General features: G+C 39.4%; 1 protein-coding gene across 10 annotated transcripts in view; it reads right to left on the bottom strand.

The window, feature by feature from the left end:
• ARID1B (AT-rich interaction domain 1B) overlaps positions 1-21966 on the bottom strand; it is a 329688-nt gene that overhangs the window by 129464 nt on the left and 178258 nt on the right. For 7 of the 10 annotated variants that reach the window (XM_057406383.1, XM_057406430.1, XM_057406388.1 and 4 more), the window contains exon 5: positions 16129-16170. The exons of the other annotated variants lie outside the window; for them this stretch is intronic. In XM_057406383.1, coding sequence (XP_057262366.1) covers positions 16129-16170 — 42 coding nt within the window. The remainder of the gene's footprint in view (positions 1-16128; positions 16171-21966) is intronic. 10 annotated transcript variants of the gene reach the window in all.

Raw genomic sequence — 21966 nt, 5'->3', positions numbered from 1 at the left:
CACTGCTGCACAATGCCTGGAAAATGGGAGCTTTTTTCCTTTGCTCAGCTATGGCTGGTGCCACCTCTGGGACAGAGACATGCACCTCAAGTTTGCACAGCCCTTTTGAATCTCTGAAGACTGGCACCTGCAATACTCTTCCTAAATTTATTACACTCTTTCTTACAGCTCAGCAGTGAAACATAAGCAACAAGCAGAGCTGTGGGCAACCTACAGTGACAATCTCAGGCTTACTTTATTTCCACTGAAGAGTTCACTATTTTTGCTATCCATACTGCTGATATGCACACAACTGACCCAAGGTACTGGAAATCTTTGATTTTGTTACTTCCAATTGAGCATGTACAGCTCTAAAAATAACTTGGTCAGAACAAGATTTAAAAAAATTAGCAAGATCTTCTCAATGAAAACATGAAAATTCAGAGTGTATGCATAAAGAAGTCTGAAAATTGACAGAAACCCAACTTAGCTTTTCCACATGCACTTCCTAGCACAAACTTTACTGTACAGTGGGGACCTGTAACTTTGAAATATTAACAGGTAAGACTGCATGCAAACCTTATTTCCTGTTATTTGAGGATGCTTCTTGCTTTTGTTTTTTTTTTCTTTCTTTGGCTATTAAGCCGATTAGCCTGGATGTCAGAATGGGTCATATTCACTTTTACTGAATATGTTTCCCGTGAAACAAATCCACTCTCTTCTAGACCAAGTGCCATATACAAGTGTACATATGCAAATACGTACACTTCAATCTACTGACTAGTGTGCGATAAATTTCCGTAGTGGAGTGGCTCACTCCAACTCTGCACTGTGAGGTTGCATGTCCAGAATGCAGTGAGATTGCTGGCATTTTGAAAATTTAATTTAGAAAAACGTATTATTTCACAATTCTTCCCTCTAAGTTACTAAAATATTTAGGTGTAAAATATTCTGTATCTAGATAAGGGGATAAATCAAAGATCAAGACAATGAACTTCCTTCTGTTCAACAGCAGCCCTTCTCTGCACCTTTCATCTCCTAATCAAAACATGGAGAAGAGATGAGCCTTGAGGGAAGCAAGTCCTGGAATGAGACAGTCTGAGTCTCTGACGTATGCAAGGAGACCGCGGTACAGTGACTGTATGTATCTGAGTGTAGCAAAAACTGTCTTTCAGTTCTAAAATAGAACATGCTGAACTCAAATAACTTCGCAGAACAAAATTGGAAGTACGAGACTAAAATAAGAGGAGGCAATTTTAACCATGAGAAAGATCTGGAAATCAGTGTAGACCTCGTAGGCTTTTTTTTTTTCCTTTTACCTTAAAGATGTGCCAGTGGAAAGACCAGAAGGCCTACCCTTTTCCTCTACAGTGATCATCTGGGCCTCACTAAAAGTTCAGTTCAGATTTTGCACACTGCAGCCCCCAGTTCTGGTGAGACTTCAGGCTCCACATAACTCCGCATTTGAAAAAGCCTTCTAATTGAGGGCTGTTGACATATTTGAGGTTAAGCAGGAGCATACTGCCCAGTGAGGCACCCTGGCCTTGAGAGAACTGTGGCACTCAGCCCACAGACTGCAGGCTGTGCTTGGAGAATCCAGCACTCCCCCAGGGGTAAGGTTAGCGCTGCAGTTTATCATATAGCAATTTACATTCTGAGAGTGTGAAGGTAAAGCACCCAAGATGCTGGCCAACACCACGAAGCGACAGGCATCCTTGGTATGGTTGTTTTTTATGTGCGTGCACATTAGGGATTTGAAATTTATATTTTATCAGATTTAGCAGAAGGACAGCCTTTGCCAGAACACGACGGAAGGGTATGTATGGAATGCAATCTCTAAATTACATTGTCTGTCAGAGTTTAGAGTATAATTACTTTACATCACCGTAAAATACCATAGTCTCCAAATCTTAGTGAGCAATGTTTTTTCATAAAGCTTATATTCATGGTAAAGATCAACAAAAAGAAACTGCAGAAGGGAAAAAAAAAAACCAAAACAAGTAACAGGTGATACCATATAAACTGTTGATCACAATTACTTGTAATTATTTCACAAGATAATGCAATATTTTAAGAATTCCTGCAAGAAATAATGTATTATATACTTTTCAAACATTTCTCTTCTGGACTGAAGGTTTAATTCTGCCTGCTAGTCTGAAGGAAGTAAATCACAGCTAGTGAAAGGAAACCTTGCTGGGCCTTACTTACTGGGGTTTAGTGATGAGGGATTAAAAAAATGGAACCACTCTTCACCTGCCTACATTTTAAGGCAAAATAAACAGCATTTAACTCTGCAACGCAGAATGGACATTGTTTTCTTTTTGCCTCTTAACACAGGTTTTCTTTGTTTAACTTAGACCATTTATATTTGATGGGGATACGACTGTAGCACATTACCCATGCACAGCACAGGGAGTGCTGCACTCACACCCAGGTTTTCTGTGGCCCTTCCCAAACTCTTCTGCCCTGAACACAACAAACCCAAGATCATGGACACTAATTGCACCTGCAATCACAGTTGTCCAATGGCCTCAAAGGCCTGATCATATGCTGTGGAAGAGCCTTTTCTGGCTGCAATTTACAAGAATCATGAATGTTGCCTGCCTGCCCTCCAGTCTGCACTTCCCAGACAAGTCTGTAAATACTCTTTGTGATCAAGGGGGGCTAAGAGACTGGAATTCAGCATTTGAAAAGGGTGTATTACAAGTTACACTGTAAAATATGGAGAAGGTACAATATAGCCCAAGGTCTACAGCTACTGTTGGAAGTCACTGCCTGTGCAACTGCAGCTGCTTTGCTGTAACACATCTGAAGGTGTTTTAGAAAACAGAAAAGAAAGAACTGCTAGATGATTTTTAATTTTTTATGTATGTATATACATACATACACAAATTTGGGATAAGATGGAATTCGAATGAAGAGTATGTCTTAATAATTTAAAAAAACATATCATCTATAAGAGACAATTTGTACACCAGAAGATGCCAGTGGGTGACCATATGCAATGCTAAGCTTGTCCAAAGTGCGTAGGGGCCCCATCAGCACCTGGCTGACAGGAGGGAAAGAGGGTGGCTGGAGGTGAGCCAAAAATCCTGAGGAACTCTTTGTAGACATTACAGAAAGATTTAGTTGTATGTATGGTACAAACCAACCTCTAAAAAAATTAGACCTGCAATTATCCCCACTTTTAAGCCATGCAAAAACCAAAGAGAAAAAAAACAATCAACTAAACCAATATATAAGAAATAAAATTATATATTTAAATACACGCATTTGTATATATATATATTTTACATTTCTCTGTGTATAAAAATACAGTTTTGAGTATTTTAATAGAAGCAAGCTTAGACTGATTTAAATTAATCTCTGAGCATACTGGAGAGCCAGCACAGTAATTATCTGTGTTATTTATTAATTAGTATAACCATACCAACTGTCCTTTCTCTTCATCTTTCCAATAAAAACAATTCATCTCTAATCCACTGCAGAAACTTCCATGAAACGTTAGATGAGGTAATAAAATAGCTCCGGTTTTAGGTCTGCAGGATCTATTTCTGGCCTTCAATCACTTGTGTCAGATTATAATCTCCAGTGAAGAGTCTGATGTTATTTCAACAATCCAATACCTCATTGGCACATACGAGCACACAGAAAGATTCTTTTAAATTACACAGCAATACAGTCTGAATAGGAGATTGGTCACTGAACGAGCTAAATCTGCATGAAGGAGGAAGGAAGAAGGAAGAGCAGGGGTCGAGGGGGGAACGTAGTAAGCAGTATCACAAAAATGGAAATAGAACTGAAAATGAAGGAAGGATCATAAAAATGTTCCTCAGTTGAAATGTTTTTTTTCCAATATCTGCTGGCAGTTTCCTTTCATCTGTGCAGCTAGTTCCCTCTGTTATTCCACTGCAGTCAATAACTTGAGTGGGCATAAAGTGGAGAACTTCTAATGGTTTGCATCAACACAGGATATAAACCACAACTGAAATGTATTTCCACGTGCTACATTCAGCAATGATTATTGTAATCCAATTGCTTTTACAGCATACTTTGACAATTGAGGTCGTAGGGAATATGGACCAAAAAGGGAGGTAGAAATATATTGATTCAGATTATTGCTTACTGAATTTTGTTCTGGTTTGCTTGTATATTGTTAAATCCTTTTTGTACTTCACAGGAATATACACATTTTGAAGACGGTTAGTCATAACAAGTTCTTTATTTTGTTTTTGGTTTAAAATGCCTGTAATTTGCACACCCTGACACCTGCCGATTTCATGCCCTGCCTTTTCCCGTCAAAGCCCCTTCTCAGCTCTCCACACAAGGAAATCTCATTTATCAAAATTCTGTTAGCGTAAGGGGAAGGGCTAATGCTGAGCTGAGCCATGGCCTTCATTAAACATGCAGAACATAAACTGCTGACACTAAGCACAGCCAACTTGCAGCATGGCTGAGGAGTGGAAAAAAAGAGGAAAAAAAGAGCAGTGACAGAAGGAATGGTGCTATGGTGAGATGGGAATAAAAGCCGCAGTTTCACAAAGCATTTAAGTCGTACTGGAGTCAGTGAGATTTAATCACAGACCTGAAGTTAAGCATATGCTTAACTTTGCCAAACAGAAATAGATCACTAAATTATGAATGGAACAAGCTATTTCTGTTCCCAGGACCATGGACACTTTGTTCTCCAGACCATTCCCCTCAGGGGATGAAAAAGGTGTGGGGGGGGGAAGAGTAACAAAATTAGAGAAAACAATCCCTTCTTCAACTCAAAATATGGGTCCAGATAAAGGAACTATATGCTATGTTTAGCATAACATGACTAAAAAAAGGTTGGTATGCATCATTCAGGTTCCAGAAGAGAGAAAAGATTAACTGCCATTATGGTCACTAATTTCATCAGGGTACCAAAGGCCGGTGCTCTGAACAGGAGGAAGGAAAAATTTATGTATTTGGAAGAGGCAAGCACAAAAACTGAAATGCCCTGAACATTGACATTAGGGCTGAGGGGGAACAAAGCGGCTTTTAAAATTTCCACTTCAGTTACTGTTGCTGGTATTTTTTTCTCCTTTAATTCTCCAAGATAGCTGTGTAATGCTGCCTACAATAGAAACTTGAATTTAATGGGCACGAAGCAGAAGGTGTGTAGCATTTTCCTCTGATCACAAGGAACAAGCACTTAGCTGTGAGAGATCCACAATGAGTCACTGCAGGGAGGAATCAAATACATCACAGGTACATGAAAGCCTTTTTTATTATTATAGTACCAAATGAAAACACATTATAACTTGCAGCCCTAAAAAAATCGATTTTAAACCTCCTAGTCTAATAAAAATATATAATATACCAATCATATATGCCTGCACTTACACAGTTCAAACAGAGCCTAAGGCAAATGCAAGGGTGGTGGGAACTCAAAATTTTCTCTGTAAGCTTTTTTTTTGGTATTTATAAATAAGCGAAGATAATCATTCCAAGTTGAAACTGTCTCAATGCAAAAATGAATGACTTTCCACCAGGTTTCAAACAGCAGCTAAAACCTATTATTAATTATCTGGAAAATAATATCATATGAACATTTTCTGATACTTTGACCCCTCTTAAAATACTTCTTCAAAATTAATCTGGAATTAAAAGTAGCGTGAAACAAATGACTGGAGTTTGCTACTCTTTACCATGCTGAATTTCATCATATTCCAGAAAGAACTTAGCTCTGGTCAACTAACTGCTGGCATAATACTATGGCTTCCCTTCCATCTGCCAGGGTCCTGTGTACATGTAGCTTAGGTAGGAGACAGCAGGAAGTAGACACACACTGATAACAATGGGACATGCACATTGATCATTTCCCAGAAGTAGTTCCTGTAGGGTTTTTTTTTAAACAAACGTTGTATACATGTAACAGAAATCAATAGCTGCCTTCATAGTGAAAAACTGATGTTTTTCTTAACACCACCTGTAAGAACAGGATGGCCCAATTCTTCAATCTTTTCTTTGGATTTGTGAACAGTGCAGTATTTTCAGCTTTTCCAGCTGGTCAACAAGATGCTGCAGCCTGCCATATAAAGCTGCACACCACATGGCACCATTCAACAGTATATCTAGGTCAGCTTGCATTTTTAATGTGCTCCATTAGCTTCCCCTTGCTCACTGTATCAAGTTTGAACTTCTTCGTCTCCATTTCAGACCTCTGTATAAGTAAGCCAGGCAACCCACAGGATCCTAAGAGTATCATGCCCATATTAAACATTTGTTCCACCAAAGACACCAGTTCAAATCCTAATGACTTTCCTTAATTTCATGCCATTTTCAAGCCCAGTGTCCCCAAACTTCTTCAAGAATCCTTTTCTGCAACACTACTGGTAAAAAAAAAAAACAAACAAAACCAAAAACTTGCTTAAAAGACACCAAACCAAGAAAGCTTTAGCTAATGCAATTCCTTCCCTGAGTACTATCTGGGGCAGCTTAACAACTCTGACCTCAGCAGCATTCTGCACACACCACAGCTAAAAAACTACAAGTTAATAAGCATATAAACAGCCATACCTACATTACTGTAAAGGTTCTGCACACAATCGTATGTGTTATAATGATATTTAGTTACTTAGATGTGACAAAAGCCAGTTCCACATGATTCACTTCAATGGTTCCTTTCATAAACAGCAGTTAACACATTTCTCAAAATACATTTATTAATTTTTAAATTAGTATGCATTCTAACCACCCTTCCCACAGTGTTTCTAAGGCGGACACCACTCCACTGGAGCACAGCCCTTGCACAAGGACTGAAGTTATAAAACCACTCTAGATATAGATTATATTTACGAGGTAATCGGTACATCGGTTCTGACACAAGGAATAACACTGATGAAGTTTCACAGGAGGCTCAGGGAGATTCAAATAGATCTTGATAAAGAGAGGGGGAGGAATTAGCCAGTGGAATGAAAACAGACAGTCACATTAAATTGAACAGTACGAACGATGCTTATTTTGCTCAAGATTAAAATGTTAAGGCAAATTTTACTAGAGAGACTGTAAATCAATCTACTTTCTATTTCAGGTAGCAGCAAGGATTTAGTAATAAAATCATAAAACACATAATGATTGCTACATTAGAAATATATCACAATAGCTTACGTGTGTATAATATTAAACAATTTAAGGCATTGCAACAGCAGGAAAATCACGGTGAAACCATCTGTAATCTTGATCTTCCAGTACTAGAAAATATTAAGATCTGTTCACAAAGAAAATCAAAGAAAGGATCTTGAAAAACAAGATTTCCCAGTGTCCTCCTAATATAATAAAATTATCCATCAAAATCCCAATTCACTAGAAAACCCTGTCACACAAGAAGAAATTGTTAAAAACTGCACAATGGAATAATTGAAGCATCAAAGTTACAAAATGGTGTTTTCTGTACAAGAAATGTATGTTCAGTAAAAAGCCTGAGATTCTGTATTATTGTCATTGTTTTTTCTTCTTTGAAATCTGCCACATGTCAACAGCCCTTTTCCCAGCAAAGCACAGCTCAGAAGCATGATACACACCTGACCCTGTCTCAGAGAAAAAAAGGGGGAAACAAAAACTTAAATTGTATCTGTCTTCCCAACAACTTTCTCACGTTCCTCTTTGCAATTCTTATTCTTCAACCCTGGCACTAGTTTTAATGAGCCGACTATGCAATCAAGGGAAGCAGCCACATAGCAGAAATCTGAATCTTTTCCTATACGTGTATTTCATGCTGTTAAAAAAAAAGAATGTTGTGGAAAAAAAAAAAAACAAAACAAAACCAAACAACAACCAAACAAACGAACAGTAGTTTTAAAAAAATGTAAATATTTGTGGTTTCTTTCTTGTTGTTTTTTAAGTCACATTATCAATCAGAACATGCTTCCTGTAGCAAGGTGGGGCTGGTTGCTGGAGGGAGCAGTTCTGGTCCCACCAGTTGTGCAATCAGGTAGAATTTACAGAAGAAAAAGAAATCTGGTCTAACCTGCTCTCCTAATCAAGAAGAAACAGCAAACTATTTGCAAATACTCTGTCCTGCCCTCTTCCCACTCCCAAACAAAGAGACCACCTGCCTCAACATTTATTTAAAATGTGCAGGTATTTACAAGCAAACATTGTGTTCCAACTGTTAGATCACTTCTTGGTAGATCTGATACTCCCTCGAAGTTCAAACCAGCAGTATAAATCAGAGGCCACACAGAACTGTAAAGGACCGGGCCCATCAGGCAAGCATCACCCTGGTTATACATTAAGAGTTGAGGGAGGGAGAACCCTAAACCAGATGCTGGCAGTCAGCTCGGGCACACCAGGGTCAGGCAGCCCAAATGCACCCACCAGTTAAAAACGCAGTTACAGAAGGAAGGCTGAGAAAATAAGTTCTTTTTTTTTTTCTTTTTTTTTTGTGGTAACTGCTATCGCCACATCTTAGTTACTGGTGTGAAGTGGTGGGTTGTGGGTTCAGTCAAACCCTGAAGGTAATGCATGTTCCCACCATGAAAGCATCAAACTTTGTACTCTTCTGGCATTTCTAAGGAGCTTGGAAAGGGCAAACCACACTACAGATCATCTCTTCCAAAACACAAGCGAGGGAAGTATGGATTGCTACGGCTGCTGCCACAAAAGCTGGACAATTCGAGGTTGTAGCAGCCAATTTCAAAAAAGTGGCAACCTAAATTGGCATAGAACTGGCCAAAGAGGGACACTACTCATGAATCAGAAAAGCAAACCCAGTTGCCAAGCCTTCTTACTTACAGACATCACTTGAGGAAATACTTAACAGTTGCCATGAACTACATACACGTTTCTGAAAACTGCACACTGATTTCTGCCATCTCGTGCCCTCAGAAAGGTGGTGAAAGCTTTAAACTCATCTGAAAACCCAAAGTGTGGCCATATCAACACCTTAATAACATAAACTGTGCAGTACTGGAGATGAAGGCTGTTCATCATGTTTATGTATGACCAAAAGTAAAGATGATGCTAGAGAAAAGCTAGCAAGTTACAATTTTTTAGCACTAATCCGCAGGTGCTGGGCAAAACACAGGACAGTGATATTCAAAGGTGCTAAGGAAGGCTGATGTTCACCAGCTGAGCTCACACCAGACTGCCACAGAGGCTCGGAAGCTTTGTAAAACAAATGTTACCACATACTCATGTGCCTAAATCTAACCCTGCGGCCATCAGTGTTTATTCCGCCAGCATCGTGAGATGCTTCATGCTGACAAGGAGCATCTGATATATTTGGGTCACTGGCAGAAAAAGAAACAAGGGAATATCCAAGAAACACTGACATGCTGTACCCTCAACAAGGACACTGCCACATGAGACAGCGCCTTTGCCTTGCCTGGTCTTGTCTTTCCTGAAACTATAGCCCAGGAGTGTGGACTACAGGGTACAAGGAAGGAAAAAACCCACTATTACTACGCCATTTATCCAGCGTGTCTTGATGTTCTCACATCTGGGGGTTCTTGGCTAACATACAACCTTTCTTCCTATTCTGTGTATCATTTTGTCTTTTCTTCTTTATTCAAGATTGTTTTAAAATTGTCCAGATCCACCTCCACTGCACAAGGAGGCATCAGAAACTCTAAGAAGCTCTCACTTTTTTCCATCCCCCCAGGGAACTTTAAAATCCTCTCTTCCACGAGAAGCAGGAGTGAGCTGTGAGGAGTGGGGCACCATAACATACAGGTGCTGTTTGGAATGGATTTTGATGGGGTACTGCACTCTTGTACTGATTTCACCTTACCTACTCAAGGTGGTTACACTCCTGTACAGCCCACAGTACTTGGGACAAAGCTGGACCACAGTGAGGACGGCACAATGGACAGAGAGGAACTTTATTTATTGAGACAAAATTCATCAGATATTAAGAACTATTGATTACGTAAATGAAATTTCTGAAACATTATCATAATTGTTTGCTTTTGCATGTTCCTGAATTTTCCCAAATAACATCCCAGTGATATGCAAAGGTCTAGGCAGAAACGTGTTCAAGTTGCTGCTACTTAACTACTTCAAAATAGGTCTAAGGGGTCCCTAAGAATATTGTTCCCTGCTATAATGCCATTCTCTACTCTTAGTAAAACAGTGGAGAGGGCATTCATAAGACTTCAGCAATCTTACAACACAGCTTTAAAAATGACTTAATGAAAGAAGGTTGGGAAATTCTTCCAGTCATCTGAACACCTCAGGTGAAACAACTCCACAAAGAAAACAACAGAACTGGAGAAACATGTAATCCTAACTCTGCTCTGAGCAACAAAACAGAAGTCACTGGAGGCTAATATGAATATCTATTTCTTCTAAGCTGAAACAAATCCAAAATCTTATTTACAACCCCCAGATTCCTACCTAAGCCAACAGTGCAGAGATAGATGTAAATGAGGGCTCATTTCTCTGTATTTTCCCATATACTAAGCACACACATAGACACTCCAAGTGTCAACATATCAAGACAGAGATAATTCAGACACTTGAAAACATCCTCTTCTGAAAAGGATTAATTGGCTTTAAAACAATTTAATTTGGCTTTGAAGATGCAACTTTTATTAGAAACCACCAGATGGCAGAAGCAGAGGCTGCTTGGAGACTTCAACAAAAGAAAGCAGGCTTAAACAAGACATGCGGTAAATGAAAACAATTTTTAACGCCTACTTTTTTTCTCATTCAATGGCTTCTTTTCTCCTTCTTTCCAAGAACTAAGTACTGTTTTGTTGCAATCAAGCTAATACAAATAAAAATAGTGATAATAAAATTAAGGAAAAAATCTCTTGAGAACACGCTTTCTTAATTTTTTCAAATGGCACCTCAATCAAGGCTTCCGTGTTACAGATATGGCTAGAACAACAGTTTCCTTCTAGATTTGCAGTCGTAATTCTCAGTCAGCCATGTATTCTCTTCAGTGTTCTATGCTTCAAACCAGGAATCTGGCACACAGCTACCTTGTGCAGCTGAATCTCCCCTCAGGATTTGAACTTCTGTTATCTGCACTGTGAAAATAAGTGGGCTATGGAAGACGCACCATGATGTGCTGCGTCTTGCAATAAAGCAGCATTTGCAAGGTGGAGGAAAGCAAGAAACAAACCACACAAGCCCAAACAAACAAACAAACAAAAACTACCATCAAGCAAAAAATCAACTGAAATAAACAAAATACCCAACCCCAACTTAATAAACTCAAGTAGAAGTAGCATGTTTGGGAGGTAAAAAAAAAAAGGTATTTTAGGTCTTTAGTACATTTGAGTCTCAAAACGATCTATCCTGTATCAGAGAAAGAACATTAAAAGAATGCATCCCACCAGCACATACTTAGAAAGACTAAGGAATAGATTCTTTCAACAAATTCCAGAGTTACTGAATTATGGAGACGAGGTCATCACTTTATGCCATGTCACAAAATACATCTAGTTCCACGAACAATGCTGAACGCTCCACCACACAGACACAGCCACATCAGAAATGCCACCCCTGCTGCATTTCTCTAATAGAGCTGTGTCTCCATTATGCTGATTTCTCAATCAAAGAGAATGCTTTTGTCCTGTATTTGTCTTCTGCAAAGGAAATGTAAAATCACTCCTACAGGGAATATACCCATTGGGAATGATTCTTTTCTCAACCCAAGCAGCACAGTCCCAGAAACGAACAGGTGAGGCTCGCTCCTACTTCAAGGCAGCGTGAGATGGAGTTGTGTAGTTAATTCTGCTTCTGTACATTAGCAAACATGCTGCTTGCAAAATATGAAAGGCTTTCTTCCCTGCCCCATTTTTAAATGACACCTGCAAATCACTAATTCAGTTGCCATTCATTTCCATATGTCAAATTACAATCTTAACTTGTGCAAAGCAACATAATAGTAATGATTAAGCCAATTACATCACAACACAGCTTAAAACGACACACAATGGAAGGATTAAAGCTCACTACCAAATAAGAGAGTCTTGTTCTTGGTGGAGCTCCCCCACTGTGGGAACATAAGTGTCTCTTTTCCTGTTGCACAAAGTTGTGAGCCTTCTGACATGTAGCTGCTGGACTGCCATTAACAAACTTATTTATATTAATGCTGCACTAAGCTGGGATCACTGCATCTCGGCATTAGCTGCGGTAGGCGGGCTCTGCAGCCGTCTCTGCAAACAGAGAGCTTCTGGCACTTTACACGTCCACAGACAGGTTGAAACACGTGGATGAGGTGATCTCACCCTGCTTAACTGAATGAAGCCTCCTCTACCCTACGTTATTTGGGTCAGGTAGATGCTGACAGTAAAAGCCTTAGGGAAGGGGAAGGAAAGGAGAGAGAGTAAACCAAGCACAAATATTTAAAAAGCCAAGCAACTTGTTCTCTAGATAGGGCCAAACACCATTTGTAGTCTGTATGGAGTACGTGCTACTGCATTTGACACTGTAACTCCAACTGACGCCAATATGTGGCTCCTACAACAATGAAATGTGGGTTAAATCTTCATATAATAACCAACCTTTCAAACTAAGATTTTCAATTCTGCCTCAGGGATTAAGATGTTCTTACGGAAACTGAGCATCTGAATCTCTAAAGGAGGATTTAAAAATCCTCAAGATGCTGTTATTTTTATTTGTTCATTGCTTTCATGTTTAAATCAGCGTAATTCAAAATGGTTAAACCTTTTATTTCTGCTCTGTGCACCTTATTCTTTTTTTTTTTTTTTCACATCTTTGTATCCCTCCATTTTTTTTCTACCATCTGGGAACACTGATCCCATCTGCTAAGATCTATCTTCCTATTCCAGCTAAAATAAACACAAAATAAATTGGTACTGTTAGTCTTTTACATATCACCATTAGGATTTAATAAGATTAATGGGAATGAAGGAGTTTCCAACTTTGAAATACATTCCTGTGTGTTGGCTGCAGACTCGGGCAGATACCACTTCATCTACTCACTCTCTGTTAGTTTCTTGGCAACTACAGTTTTCAAGAAACTTATTATATATGTAAGTTTATACTCAGCAGAATTTGAATGAACCAGGCATAACTGTTAATGCCTGTCCCAGGTCACCCATCAGCTGTTTGTGATTTGCTAGGTGGTCATTTCCCCTACATCTCTCCATAAACCGCCACATATATATCACAATCCTTCTAAATATTGAAGCAAAAGGATCAGTCAAAAGCTAGATGTTTAGGTTTTTCCTTTTCTTTAAGAAACAAACATGCATACAAACACACCAATGAATGTGTAAATGAAACTGAACACCACATGTACCATCTTCGAAAAAGCTGTTACAGCACACTAACAGCTTCCTACTTCTGTAAAATTAGTTGCAAAGAAAGCTGAATGGTTTTGCTTCCTATTACTCAACCAAAGGAAAGGTTTGGACAGCAATGCTGTCAAACCTGTGCATCTTTTTACTTATAAAACCACAACTTTAAAACTGATCGAAAAGCTGCTTGCATTTTCATGGTCCATTAAAGAATACCAAAAGGAAAAAAAAAAAGAAAAAAAAAAAGAAAAAGAAGTTCATATTAAAATCTCATTTTTACTCCAATAAATGCCTTACATTCATTCTACCTTTGTTCTGGGAAGACTGTTTTCTCATTAAAAAGGTGAGGTGGAGTGAACATTTTGAAGGACTTTTGCTAATGGTCTGGAATTTGCACCTGTTTTGTGCTTAGCAGATAAGATTTGGTACTTCAAGGTGCCTCTTTTCCCTGGGCATTTTGAACACTGTGAAACTATTTTTGCTTTTCATTTTCTTTTCTAAAATAAAAATTATTTAGTCCAAATCAGTATGTGTATCTTCCATCAAAAGCATCCTGTACCTGATTTCTGCGTGCACTTGTCACCACCAAAGACTCAACTATCCTAGGGGTAGACTACACCAGCCAGACCTTCACTTCACTGACAATAACCACAGTAAAGCTGAACAATGTTCTGCCGTCTATTCAGAGTGCTTTCCTGGGAAACAGCCCCATTTGCTGCCAGATTGCATATTTACCATGAGACTAAAATCATGGAGAATTTACGACTAACAGATAACATTGTAAACTCTTTCAGCAGTCTAGAAATACTCTGTTTTTAAACCAGTGTTCTAGTATCTACAGGCAACACAGCCTGTCAACAATCCTAAAACTAAGTGGTAAGTGTCTAAGGACAGATGGAATGGATACAGTCAAAAGAAGATTCATAACCTGCAGCAAATTATGCTTCTGCTTATGCATGTAGAGAGGGCCTACAATGTCTCAAGTCTAAGTATATGCTACACCCAAACCCATAAAGACAGTCCCTTCAACAGTCGCCAACAGACCTGGAGCGAAATGCAGGCTAAAAGCTGGGATTAAGGAAAGCTTTATATCATGGAAACTTTCAACCTTATATCCTTCTCATCTGTATTACCTGGTATTCACCATATCAGCTTACTTTATGATTTATAAAATTAAAATTATTTTTCATTAAAAAATGGTGTTCATACATACTCCTCATGGGCATACCAACTCATTTGTTAATCTAACAAAGACATTTGATGTAACAGAGACACTAATATTTATTTGTCATTGAGACAGTAAAGGAAGCATTTCTTAAGGGAGAGGAGGAAAGAAAGTGCTTTCACAGCATGCCTAGACAGCTAAGATAAATTCTGGAATTAACACATCTGGGATGAACATTTACCTTTCTCCTTGACTGATAAAAGGTACATGACACCCCTAGACATACACAGTTCACTATGTAACATTAAGCCACTGTTTTAAGTGAGTAAGAAGACCCCATTTGTTCTGAAGTTTAATCTTACAGAAAAGTTGCTTGAGACTCTGAAGGATGATGTTGGCAAGCATAACGATTCAGTTCTATAAACCTGAAGCCTAGTACTAGAAATTCTTAAAACTTTTGATAATGAAAAGGAGGTTCAAAGGATGTCCATCAAAATAATCCAAAGACTGAAAACCAGCTTGCAAGTCTAACCATGAAACAAGTAAGAAGCTTCCTCCACAGTACTTTCGTTGTGAGAGCGACTGGCTACAATTATCTTCAGCAACATTTCTGTTTACCCACCTAGTCTGAAGGATTATGAAGATGAGTTCACAAGAGCTGACCCTCTGAGTTTATTAAATATTCAAGAAATATTCTGCATGCAGGCTGGGTATTAAATAAACCTCAGAAAATACTGCAGACTACAATATGTTAAATACTTCAAATAATACTGTAGTTCTGGTTTTTAATAATTTATTTAAATCACTTTATCAGAGGTCAACATAAAAATGTACAATACAGACAATGTAAATTTTAGCATCATGAATATTTAAGTGATCTAAAAGTTTTGGGTTTTTTTCTGTTGTTTAATTTTTTCATATTCGATACAGAACTGGAGAACTTTTTTTTTTTTTTAACCTTGACAGTATTTTCTCACTGCTATTTTACTGTTATTTTCTCACCTGCAGTAGTATCACAGCATGCGGGCCTTCAGCAGCACAAAACTCTTCATTGTCATGATTTGGCCTACTGTTCCTACAATCTCCTTCTTCCCCTCCCCATTCTCCTCCTAGCTAAGCAGATGTAGCCTACACACAATCTGCCCTGCTTAAAATCATCTGCGATTAGTGCTCAATTAAAACTGTGGTCATCACCATAATGCTCTCTGGCCAAAGAAACCTGAGCAATAACTAGGAGCCCATCTATTTAGCAGAGCAGGTTTTAAGGGGCCTCTCCAACACGCATACTGTGCGCCATACATTGATCTACAACTGAATACAGGGTGATGCAGCTGTTCAATGTACTACTTTCTACTTAAGATGCACTGTGAAAAAGGACCATCAACAAAGTGGCTTACTCACCAGACTGCAAAACAGGTAACAACTACAACTTTTGAGCTGCAAATCTATGGAACAAGAACAAATCCAGCATTTGGACCAGGCCAATCTCCAAAGTTACTACAAAGCTGACGTTCCATGGGCTTCCGCAAGTAAAACTTCCTCACAGGTTTTATGCCAAGTAACAGCATTTAGACAGTCTTATGTGTCACTGTCAGATTACCACATATAAGGGAAAGAACTGATGGATGTAAGTCACAGGGTCCTGAATTCTCAGGTTGAAAATTGTCATCTTCTGTGATAACACATCCAACAGTTCAAACTGATGGGACCTAGGTAACAAAACTACATCAAACTACACACCTTGTGTCCAAATGTAGCATCCTCAGAGGCCAACACTTCAACCTGAAATTATAAGGAAAAAGACCATTTCACATTTAGCCACCACCAAGAACCTCTCTCTCCCTGAGCACAGCACCATAGTCCAGGCAAAGAAGAGATCTGCAAATGAAGATGCCAGTCTTGGTCAACCCTAGGAAGCTTACATACGATAGGACATGCCAAACTAACAGCTGACAACAGAAATCCTGACAACAGGAAACTCAGAGAGCATCCCTCATGACACAAACAAGGTTTCTCAGCCTAACTGATGTAAAGCCACAGACTGCACAGCTCTAAGCACTGATCTGGGACAACAGGCAACAGACACAGAAGAGCAGGCACACTGATTTTTCGTTAAGACTCCTTAGGAATACTTCACACTTCATCACCTTTCACCTGAGAATCTTGGTTCTTTTATGAATTCTAATTAATTAAGCTTCCCAATACACCAGTGAAGTAAGAAATGTCATCATCCCAATATACAGACAAAAGACCAAGGTGGAAAGAGGTTAAGTAATTTCTCAGCAGTCATGTGCCAAGCCAGGGACACACTCAGGAAAAGAATCCCAGATTCCTACTCCCAGGCACATGGTTTAACAACAAGAAAATTCTCCATTTCTCTGATTTACATCCTGTTTAAAATGCCTACTGCTGCATCATGATTTATACAACTAGTATAACTATAACTAATGTATCTAATCTCCAGTTTAACTTAAGAAGAGTGAAGGATTTAAAGCAAATCAAGAGGGAAAAAATGAATGTCAAGTTTCAGCCTGAAGCATGTTATAATGCCAGAGTTATAAACCCCTGAACAAGAGGGTTTATAATGGAAAGGCAGATAAACTAACAATGATGGGAACACTTAAATATATTTATGTCATGATCTAGCAACATACGGTATCTCTTCATCTCTAAATTAAAAAAGAGAGGGAAGAAAGCAGGAAGGAGATAAAGCATTTATAGGAACTAGGAATAAAAGAAGAAAATGAACCTGAAGTTACCCAAATGTGACCTGTCCAGCTGATTAGGAACAGCAGCAAGAGGCTACAAAATAGCATCTCATTCAATAGAAGGTAGGGGAAAAAAAATCAAGTAAATAAAATCAATCTAAAATGATATGTATTAGCTACTTATATTAAGCTTCTAATCCTTTAGGCACTTCATAAATATTAAACAATCAGTCCTGGTGAGACTGATAAATATCCATAATATATTTTACAGATGAAGAAACAGACAGAGGGTTAAGTGACTTGCCCAGGGCCAAAAAGAGAATAATCAGCCACTGGATTGGAAATAACAGTGTGACTGCCTGTCCCAATACAGTACCTTGCTCAGGCGTTCAAGTGGCCTTTGGAAAAAGTAATTTCACTACAAGAAGCAGTCCAGTTAGGGTTAATTCAGTATCCATCTAAACTGTGAATGCTCACTTCCACTAAGCTTACTGTTTTAGTACAATATCCAGCTACTGTAACTAGGCAGACCCCAAAACGTGAACAATCTTGTTGGAAACTCACTCAGTTTTCTTTATCCAGTATGTGCCAGTCACATATCCTAGAAGCTGCCTCCAGACCCATTAATGCTTATTACTCTGCTACATTTCAGTTGTGGAGATTCATTAGGAAAACTGGAGCCTTCTCTGTGACACTGAGTCCCTCTCTGCCTCCATCCTTGACCCCAGGAGGCAAACTCCTTGCCAGCTCCAGTTCACTTTCCCTTGGACTACTGTTCCTTTCTCTTCCTCTTCTTCCCAAGTGGTCCCAGCTGGGCTGATGGCCCACTGAGCCAGTCCAGAGATGCCTGCCCTCTGCCCTGTACTCTCTCAATGCTCCCCACAGCAAGAGCATGCTACAGATAGCACAAAACTCTTGCACTGACCCAGCAGAGATCAGGCAGAGCCTCCTTTGTTTGGCCTCCATGCTTGGCCTCATCTGTGGAGAGGCCGCCTCACCATGAGGGGATCTTCAGGTAGAGTACAGGGGTATTGTCAACAAACAGGCTGTGCTAAGCTCCTGCTTGCTCAAGGCCAAGAGAATGCTCGCAACTGCCATAGTTTCAAAATGCATGAATTAGCATGGCACAATGACCAGAGCATTTACAAAACTCATTCCTCTTTTTCACCGAGAAACTGAGAAGAGGAACAAATCGTGACATCAGATAGCACTGCAGAAATTTAAGTTGATGTAAAAACTATACATCTAGTCTCCTTTACATATAGAAATATTTTCTTTCATGCTTAGAACATAAGGCTCACAGAGACAATAAAATGGAGTGCAGCTATTGGTGGAGATAATTAAAAAAAGTTATTGAACAGGTCTGATAATGCCACTTCTGTTTTCCATGAGTGATCACACCACTTCTGTGCTAAATACTTGTCCTCACCTTGCAGACAATGATATAAACCACCTTCTGTATTCTTTGTTACTACTGTGTGTTTACCAGTGTTCACTCATTTTGGTTTTTAACTCTTTGTATAAAAGACAGTTAAGACCAGTAAGAAACAAGTAATTGCTGACACCATAAGATACTCAATAGAAAGTACTGAAACAAGACGTAGGACGTGAGTTTTTCCTCATGTTAAGTTAAATAAAAAAAAGACAAACCAAAATGCATTACAACCTAGGCTGAGAGGACCCCCCTCTAGTGGGAATGAGAGTGTACTTCAATTAGCACGCACAGCACCCCAGACAGAAGAAAAATTTGGTAAGAATCAGGCAAGCACCATCATTCTCTTTATCGTCTTCAAGATATACCACTTCCATTCCAGTAAACAGAAAAATTAACAAGAGTTTCATTACTGCTTTGAGATAATCAGACATGAATTAAGAACTTCTAATATGCTTATTTGTGGCAGTTAAACATTTCCTATTTTAGTTGTCTGCTCTGACTGGACATATGTAAATATATTATCTTGGGTGGGGACTGTTTTTCTTTCACACTGAAAAATTCACTGCATCATTAAAAAAAGCAGACTTGGTTCTTACATGAAGCACTGTTGATTTCACATGTATGTATCTGATTGTATCAGATACAGTAGCTTTCCCCTAGGCACTGCTCTGAATCTTTGCTTCAGTCCACTTTCCACTCCTCACAGCACAGTGTTACAACTAAATGGATCTGTTTGCCCTGTATATTATTTCTAAGTAAAAGCAAGTTTTAATCACTGTTAATTGGTGTTTCTCCCAGTTTACCTGAAGAATCTAACAGCCTTTTCACTTCTAATCAATAAACTCAAACCGCACTACACTGTTCTACAATTCTGGGCTAGAAGGCCACTGTAAGTGGTAAGGGGTAAATGATGCCGTAATATTCTAGACAGCATGTGTATTAATCATATGCTGCGGATCAATTAGATGAGACACACCTAGTGGCGCAGAAGTATCCCACATCTGGAGCATGCCTGTTCTACCTGGGCACCTGACCCCTCCCAGAGCCTGCTCCTGGCTCTTGCTCCAGATGCCACCCTTCAGAGATCAAGAACTTGCCAGGATGGTGCCCCAAAACCCTGCACATCTTCCCAAACACATGACAAAATGAACTTGCTATCTCCCCACACAACCTAGATGATCTCCAAAACAGGCAGCTGTGGCCAAAATCACCACTGCTTACATACTATAAGAGTAGAATGAAATAGCATTCAATATTTTTTTTTTCAAGATGGAAGAATTCATAAATATGCTCATGTCAGCCTGGAGAATCCCTGATAAGTAACAAGTGGAGTACCCTGAAACAAGCTCGGGAATAGCCCTGAGTCTCTTTTTGTCAGAAGTAATGAGACTTCCTCATTATTTTTGTTTTGCTTTTCAATAAAGGACTCACACAGTTCCAATTCGACAAACAATACTGTATTGCAGCCAGAGGAATTACAGTAAATTGTTCACAAAGTTATTTTTACCTTCATCAAAGAGGAAAGAAGTTGAAACACAGATCAAAACCTTGAGGAGCAATGCTGAACAATACCTTTTTGGAACAGAGTTGTACAACCTAGTAATCAGACGACACAAAGAATTATTATCATTTGGTCTTCTCCAAAGCCATACTCAGCATTGATTTAGTTCTCAGCTCAGTCCAGCTCCTCCTGGTCTCATCAAGACTTTGAGACGGGATTAGCTGGAACTGAGCAAGAGCTGCAGGAAATGGAATACCGTTAACAGGACAAATTACAGCTACGCTTAATATCCAAGACTGTTATCCAAACAACAGAATACGAAATAGCAAGTATGCAAGGACAAAATAACTGACTTGCAAAAAGATATGGGTCACAGAGCCCCTCTCCATCTTTTCTGGGGGAATCTGAAAATAAGCACTAATAGTCATTTCTGATGCATGTCAGTTTCCATGTAATAGCCTGTTAACACTAATGCTGAAAAGGATCATCGATCCACATTTAACTACCTAGGCAAAAGCTCCCAATACAATACGCACTTAACGCTGCTGTCTTGGGTAGAGGCTCCTCAGAGTTCATCTAATGGAGCCGCTATTTGCAGCTGGCAGGTGAGGGGGTTACAGCTACTCTGGCTAGGAATGCAGCAGACTGGAGCAGCTCTGATCAAGACAAAATGTTCTGCAGAGGCATTGACAGTAACCATGCTTCACACGCAAGAGTTTGCCCAGCTGGCTCCAAATTTTATAGGCTTTCTATTGTCATTTGTTTGACATTATTATTCTAGGAAAATTATAGCACAGGGCTTCTCTGATACCTAGAGGGTTTTTGTCAACTGCCTGCTTACTAAAAAGGCATGCCCCTGGCACTTTAAATAGATGCTCAACACAAAATAAATTGATATGTTAATACTTGCATTTTGCAATACTTTTGTTTTCCCTGTTTGGTTAAGATTAGTCAGACCATAAAGGACTCTCTTCCCCATGACAACAAAATCCAAAAAGAATGAGGAAATAGAGGTGGTGCCTCCTGAATGACTGTCAGATCACCTTCTCGCTGTCTGGAGTGCATGTCGTGTTCAATCATGATAAGACAAAACGCACCACATTGCCCAGTTCATAATCAAACTGTCTGCCCTTTGAGTTACACAGGACTTTGTAGCAGGTTGAAGGGGAGGGATCTGAAATCACAACTTACAAATGGAACTCATTAGTTCAGCCATAGGGCAATGCCAAATGCAAGTCCAATTACTATATCCACACACCAGTCTTGCCTATAGAAAACAGCCCAGATACCATGAAACACAGAGGATGCTGTAGTACTTGGTGCCAATACACCCTTTGTAATCTTTTTCTAGTGCAGATTTGCAGCTTTTCAGGTTTTCTGATCAGCCCACCCACCCACACTCCACCACCTCTGAATTCATTTTTAAACAAAGTTTACAGGAAGTTAATCCAGTTTCCATTTTTCAAAGTCCCTAAAAAGTTTATTTTTAGCATGAATATGGCTAGAGTCATAGAATCATAGAATAGTTAGGGTTGGAAAGGACCTTAAGATCATCTAGTTCCAACCCCCCTGCCATGGGCAGGGACACCTCACACTAAACCATGCCACCCAAGGCCTCGTCCAACCTGGTCTTGAACACTGCCAGGGATGGAGCATTCACAACCTCCCTGGGCAACCCATTCCAGTGCCTCACCACCCTAACAGGAAATAATTTCCTCCTTATATCCAATCTAAACTTCCCCTGTTTAAGTTTTAACCTGTTCCCCCTTGTCCTATCACTGCAGTCCCTAATGAAGAGTCCCTCTCCAGCATCCCTATAGGCCCCCTTCAGATACTGCAAGGCTGCTATGAGGTCTCCACGCAGCCTTCTCTTCTCCAGGCTGAACAGCCCCAACTTCCTCAGCCTGTCTTCATACGGGAGGTGCTCCAGTCCC

Source organism: Pezoporus wallicus, unplaced genomic scaffold (genome assembly GCF_028554395.1).
Source record: "Pezoporus wallicus isolate ANWC-B61680 ecotype Strahan unplaced genomic scaffold, APGP_CSIRO_Pwel_v1 contig_3817, whole genome shotgun sequence".
Lineage (NCBI taxonomy): Eukaryota > Metazoa > Chordata > Aves > Psittaciformes > Psittacidae > Pezoporus > Pezoporus wallicus.
This window is presented reverse-complemented; position numbering and strand designations above follow the sequence as displayed.